The following is a 7,206-nucleotide window of genomic DNA, read 5'->3' as shown; positions in this document are numbered from 1 at the left end:
GAGCAGAGAGCAACCCATCTTCTTTGGCTGTCCTTTTCTTATAATTTTGGACAAAATTGAGGAGAGCAGACACGATTGAAATTAGGAAGAAAACTATTTATTTTAGTCGTAGAACGGGTTGCGTGCATTCGATCTTTGACGTCTATGAGTTAATTTGTATTTCAATGGAAAGATTTTGTAACACAAAAGCGACATTATGGCACATGATGAAGCTCAATGATCGTTCATCAGACGCAGACTCATTCATATGGCCTAACAATAGAACAATTACTTGCATTCAATTGTTTCCATTTCAATGAAATATTCAATTTAAATTCGTAATCAGATCATATGTTAAGCATCGAAATTTAATATCGTCGTTAAAAGTTGCAGCCGCTTTTTGTATGTTGCATTAGGTTGTTGTTCTTATCGTGTGTTTTTAATATGTGCGCAAGCACTTCAAAATGAAAAGGAAGTAAAATCAATGACGAAACACACCTAAAGTCGATAACTAACAATAATAATTATGTTGAATGGCCACAAAGTGAGGTTTGAACGAGGAGGAAGTCGGTCATAAAAATGCCAGTCGAAAATCTATTAACAACAACGTAAATGGTTCATTTGGAGCACAGGTAATTGCCATCGCAATCAAATTCACCTACTGAAAGTTATTTAATTTCTTGTTAAACATAAACATTGCCCATTATATCGGGCCGAATATGACCGTTGTGCTGAGATTGTGTGTGTGTGTGTGCTTTAAGGGCGTTTCTCAGGTAATCATACACACATAAAGAGCAAGCGTCAGCACGTCACCGGCCTTTATTTGTGTCGGTTCATCAAAAGCCGTGTGCGCTTGTTGAAAGCACCACAAAGCGGATGTGTTCCCGCTTTTTTGTGCCCTTTTAAACATTTCATAATCGTTTTTTTTAACGTTGCGTGCACCCGACGAATTCGTCGGCAAGCATTTTATGTGCCATGCTTTTGATTTGTCGGTCAATGAATCAAGTATAAGAACAAACGGGCACGCTTTGTTGTCGTCTCGAGTGGAAAAGAAACACATTGTATGGGCTGGCGTAGTTATCGGCTACCATTCGTCCATTTTCGATTGATAGGAATTCCGGTTGAGATGATTTTGTCATGGAAATGGCATTACTAACTGTGCTCTCATATGTGGAAAATTGGAATTAAATTGAATTTTCGTCATAGTCGAAGATGCCTTTTTGAATAGCAATAACAACAACAAGAAATGACCATGGATTTTCGATTTAATAATTTAGTGTCCGCAAATAAAAGCGGAAATATCTTACTGTTCACTGAGGCCGAGTGACACACGTTCACATGATATGATAATTAAATAATAAACATCGTGCATTTAATAACCGGTTGCATTTTCCAGAGTATTACCATCATCGAATTTGCGTAGCATTCGCGCAAAACCATTTCCATTTATGGATATATTTGCGCTATGCGTATTTCGCTCTCGCCAGCTCATGATGAAGTCCATTTATTTTGCAGCAAAATGGAATACGGTTCGTTCGTTAATTACGTAAACAGAATATGAACTTACGCATTTATAATTGATGCAATTCAATTATTTCGTTAATATTTTCAATTTTTCCATCCATTTGAAACGTAATTACTCCGGCTCTCCGCTTAACTTTTTGATTTTGCAGTTTTTTTTCATTCAGCGGTTATTCAATTAACAACGTTCAATATTTTTTTTCAAGTCTTTGCATTTTTGATCGATTGCAAAACCGAATTGTATGTATTCGATATTTAATGAGCGATAATGAGAGATCGAGAATTTAATCTCGACCAAAAAGTAAAACTTTCATTGAAAAAATCGAATTTTTTTGCACATTTTAGTTACAACGCTTTCTTTTATTTCATTTTTTCATGTTTAAAATATCAAAATGAATTTCCGATATAATTCCTTCAAATCGAAAACCTGGACGAAGAAAGAAATATGCAAAACAAACCTTTTTGATGACAAAATTCTGCGCTTCCGTTTGATGCCTCCTTTTTTTGGTCTGACGTAGATCAACATCAAACGAAACGTTGAGAATCGATTTGGCTCTTGGGGTTAAAATCGCATATGTTTTGCAAATACAAATTTTGTTGCTCAAATTTTGAATGTGCGAATAACCAGTCGAATGGTCTTCAATTTGTCGTTTTCTAAACTGGCTTCCGTTGCTTCCGACATTTTATGGCCATTTCTATGGTGTTTCTTTTTTTTACAAGGAGAAAAAAAAAGAGTAGCGGATCGATGTGAAAATCGGTCCGCAAGGAATTGTACCGATTGAGCCTATATCCAATGAATAATTCAAGCAATAACATTTATTTTCCGCTGAGCAAAAAGAAAACGATAGCGAAAAAAATGCGCCGCACCAAATCCACAACACAAGAATTGTTGCCAATTTCAAATGCGTCGTCGCACCAATTTGCAATTCTCTTCTCGCTGGTGCAAAAATCGGCAAATAAAATTTATGCAAAACGAATCTATTTTCATTGTTCAATTCAATATTGTCGTATTTCAATAGCGTGCCAAAGTTTCTCCGAAATAAAAAGAGGCGACGAACACATGAATTCCAAATCACGTTTGTCTGAAGTTTCACTTAGTGTTTATTATCTCTCAAAAGAAGCAGCCGAATCGATAGTTTTTGTAACAACAACGAAGAAAATACGGGAATAGTCATGACAGAACATATATTTCCGGTGCATTTCAATCCAAATCACAACACACACACCCACACCCACACAAAATGTTTAGAATTTCACAACGGATCGCGTTGTACTTGAGTGAGTAAATCTGTTATCAGAGCGCAGCAAGTCTGTTTCTCTGTTACCCGAGCAAAACAAAACAAATTGCATAGAAAATGGATCAATTTGAGTGGAATCTAATGCAAGCAAATGAAAAGGTAAATGTGATGTATCCAAGTCCCTAAAGGAATGCATGCAAATCGTTCACAACGGATTCATAGACAGCGTGCGCACTCTCACTCCTCCTCTCTCGCTCTGAATCGAAGCACCGCTAATCGACTTCAGAGATACAAAGCCATTTCCCGTTCCATACACACTTCCATTTCACGGCATTCTCTCTACTCTCGTCGATATGTGTTTGTTATTTACGGATATTTTTTTCTACCAAATCCCTAGAGATTTTATGCTTCTCTATTCGGATGCAGAGCGAACAAGGGAGAATATATTCAGCGTGCATACACATACACAGTAAGTCAAGCATAATTCCAACGCGAATCACGGCAAAAAAAAAGCTATCGGATCCCAAACGAAAACAACCGAAAGAGAGCACTAGTTTAGTTATTCCAAAGAACGAATCACAAAATCGTGTCCTCAATTATGCGCATAAATGCAACGTAAATGAAACATTGTAAATGTGATTTCTCGCTCTGTACTGCACAATTTACAGCAATGAAAGACGCGGTAATTTCGATTTTTTTTTTGCTCTATCGTTCTCTCAAATGCAGTCATTCTTTTTCCAAAGATTCATTTCTTCTTTCAAAATCTTGCCTCCAACTAATGGTTTTGAACGTTTCATCAATAGAAATGTGAATAAAAAGAATACACTACAAGGTCTCGGGTTGGAATATTTTTTTTTTCTGCTCAATAAATCTCAACAAATCATTAAAATATAAAACTTTCATACTTTAAGAAAAGAATCATCTAAATTTTGAAAAAAATTATTTTGACCCACTATAACTCTCAGAATTCAAAGGAGGCAAACTAAAAAACATATAGTGTAAAACATCAAATTACCCACTGTGTTTTGCCATTGTAGGCAAAATGTAAGTTTATCTCCATTGTATTAAAAATGTAGGTAAACTGACATTTTGCCTACAATGGCAAAACACAGTGGGTAATTTGATGTTTTACACTATATTTTTTTTTAGTTTGCCTCCTTTGAATTCTGAGAGTAGTAGTTCTCGGCTACTAAATGAAGCATCCGCTTGCATGTGCATGATGGTCTATCTACTCTCAGAATTCAAAGGAGGCAAACTAAAAAAAAATATAGTGTAAAACATCAAATTACCCACTGTGTTTTGCCATTGTAGGCAAAATGTCAGTTTACCTACATTTTTAAAACAATGGAGGTAAACTTACATTTTGCCTACAATGGCAAAACACAGTGGGTAATTTGATGTTTTACACTATATTTTTTTTTAGTTTGCCTCCTTTGAATTCTGAGAGTAGATAGACCATTATGCACATGCAAGCGGATGCTTCATTTAGTAGCCGAGATGGGAAGTAAATATTTCGAAGAAAGGTTCAGGTTTTCAAACTGTGGACTTGTGCGGAAATGCGCGGAGCTGTGCGGAGATAGACAAGAACAGTATACAAAACAAACGTAAGACAAAAACTGTTAACAATATAAACTGTTTTCGTCTAACTCCACGCACCTCCGCACATAAGTCCACAGTTGACTTCGGAACTAATTATAGATATACCATGTAAAAAATTTTGTTCTGACATTTCACAATGCTTGATGTTATGTTCTTTTTTCAATGTGTGTGCACTGTGCATTCGCCGGTTGTTGTGAGAATCATTATTTTGAACATTAAAAAAAGTTACATTGCGTTTTTTGCAACAACTCAATTTTCTACATGGTATTTCTAGAGTCTACATAAAAACATTCTACGAACCTGCACCAAAACATCACAGAATGTGATTGAACAGCTTTCGTGCAGATTCGTAGAATATTTATAAATATTTTTATTCGCCAGACACTTTTTTGGCTACTCGGACTACCCAAGAGTCTACTTCGATTTTCTTCATGTTTTGCTTAGCAATCTCTTTCCATTCTGCTTTTTTCTTGTTAAGAAGAGGGACCTTCTCCCTGGCCATTTTAATCACATCAATTTTAGATTTTGCCTCATTCACCCTTTTATTACGTGCATTAATTATTTCTTTTATTGCTGGATATTCATTCTTTGGATATTTCTGTTCTCTAAGTTCATCCGTAACCACATCCTTGAAGAAATCAGTTCTCTCTAGTTCTGTACAAAAAGCGAAACAAAAGGAAAATGAATTATTATTCAAAAGAACTAATAAAATTTTCCGCAAATTACATACTTAGCCACTCGAGTTTTCTTCGATCGTCTTTCATTTTCGTTGCAGATAATGTTTGGTTAGTCTCCTTCAACCATTTCATATATTTTGAAACCCATGCTTCTACCGCTTCGGTCAATTCCTCGTTGTTCATGCCACTGTATTTAAACGAATTGAGAATCAACTTTTTCAAAACACTCAAATCATGCTCTTGGGCGGCAACGTATACAAAAGCGAGATAGAAATCATCGGTCATCGTTGAGTCCTGGAAAGCTGGATTCTTCGGCGTAATTACCATTTGAACGTTGTTGGCTAACATTTCGCTCATCGGATGCGAGTGTAAGTCGAAATTTAGTTTCGTCGCTAAATCTGCAGTCAAACTGACTTCGATGCATACATCACGTTTCTTGGCTAATTCCATCAAGTACGGATGTTTAGGAAGAGTATAAGCATGACCGATACGTTTAGCTAGCATTACGGCATCATACTGAATGAGAAAATTCATTTAAAAATTCATTTTCATTTTTTTATGCAGTTTGCAAAATGAAGATAACAGTGGTTTACATACCAAATTTTCATCGGAAATTTTATACGTTTTGGTTTGACCAGCGTTGAAATAATAGTTCATATTTGTTATGTTTTCATTGGTCTCTAGGTATGTGTCCAGTTCTTTGATATATGGTACATAGGAATCTAACGTAGGTGTTGCTGGAGACATACCATCTTCGGGGCCTTCCAATTCAAAGCCATTCAAGAAGAGAGGATAGGCTTCTTTATCTTTCTTCACCAGTCTTTTATAGATTTTGAAGAAGTCTTCATGCTGTTCTTTCGTCGGACCAACAGGTCCGATAAAAGTTATTTTCGCAAAGATTCCTCGATTCGGCATTCCGCTAGCCAGGTGCTTCTTTGTGAATTTCGTACAAACATCCTTATAAAATTGGAACGTTTCTTCGGGTGACAACACTTTTTTCAAATCATATACCATTCCAAAAGTAGCTCTGATTTCGACGTATTGAACATTTTCTTTCATCATCTCCTCGAGACTCTTTTCAATAATCTTCTCTAGAAATGGCGCATAGTTCAACAAACCATTGAGCACGGCATATGGTTTACTCATTGCTGTCCAAGCCCTATCACAGAAAAATATAAAAAAATTCAAAGCATTATTCAAGGTTGTGCTGTACGCTAATGATTTAGAAAAAACAGTCTTACTCTTCACCATGATGTTTGTCTATTGATTTGAGTGTCAGAATTGATTTTAGACCATCAATGAATCCTTTTTCACCATATTTGTTAGAAAACATCACCTCCTTGAGTTTGCTATACTGCAGATTCTTTTCAGTTGAAGTTGGTGGTTGGTTTGAAACTTTGAAGCCCCTTATGTCTGAATAGTCATAATTGTTATGTAGAACATACACATTCTCATAATCGGCTCCACAAAACTTTCTAGTTGGCATTTCTAGTAAGGTTTGAAGTGTTGACATGGATGTTGAATGAGCATGTAGATTAGCGCCTTTTGGCATTTTTATGAGTATTTTGTGTAGATCGGTTTCTCTACTTTCCACTAAAATATCGGTAAAATCATGAACGCCAAGGAATTGATCCGGCTTTTTCAAACCCTCTTCAATTGCTAAATTCTTCAATATCATTAGTTTTTCATTAACCAACGTCTCTAAATTTTGGACAGCTCCATCTTTTATGGTCTTATTGATTATTTGGTCAATTATCTTTTGTCTTTGTGATTTATTTTTATCTTCAGCATTGCCAAAACTCAAAATCGTTTCTCTTTCTTTCAATTCTTGCACCAGAGCACGATGCTCTTTGATTAGAGTGACCGCAGCAGGATACACGGGAGGATTTGGAAACTCCGAATAAACGGTAAGCTGATGAATACAAAACAGCGATACACCAAATAAAATTCGCACCGAACGCATTCTATCAAAACAGAAAATTGATTTTTTAGCAATGGTTTTACTTTCGGTTTTCCAAAATATTTTCTAGCTGAACGATAGTTAGATATTTTATTCGAGTTTTCTTTTTGCACTATAAATTTTGTATTGGAACAAAGTCACAATTGACTGAATATTACTGATAAAATGCTCAAAATGTCCAGCAAATTTATACAATTCCTTTTCCACTAATCTTACTGAAAACAGACGCTCT

General features: G+C 35.7%; 1 protein-coding gene across 1 annotated transcript; it reads right to left on the bottom strand.

Annotated features, from left to right (window-relative positions):
- Positions 1-4,629: 4,629 nt before the first annotated feature.
- On the bottom strand, positions 4,630-6,977 carry LOC129565776 (adenosine deaminase 2-A-like). The gene is made up of 5 exons (XM_055440992.1): positions 6,256-6,977; positions 5,612-6,173; positions 5,068-5,530; positions 4,887-4,991; positions 4,630-4,637 (listed from the first exon to the last, which is right to left on the bottom strand). Exons 1-5 carry the CDS (start codon positions 6,975-6,977, stop codon positions 4,630-4,632), a joined length of 1,860 nt encoding a protein of 619 aa, XP_055296967.1.
- Between the last annotated feature and the right edge of the window lie 229 nt (positions 6,978-7,206).

This window comes from Sitodiplosis mosellana, unplaced genomic scaffold, assembly GCF_009176505.1.
Source record: "Sitodiplosis mosellana isolate CC-2019 unplaced genomic scaffold, AAFC_SMos_1.0 Smas_scaffold_3, whole genome shotgun sequence".
Lineage (NCBI taxonomy): Eukaryota > Metazoa > Arthropoda > Insecta > Diptera > Cecidomyiidae > Sitodiplosis > Sitodiplosis mosellana.
The sequence above is the reverse complement of the archived record's forward strand: the minus strand, read 5'-3'. Positions and strand labels throughout refer to the sequence as shown.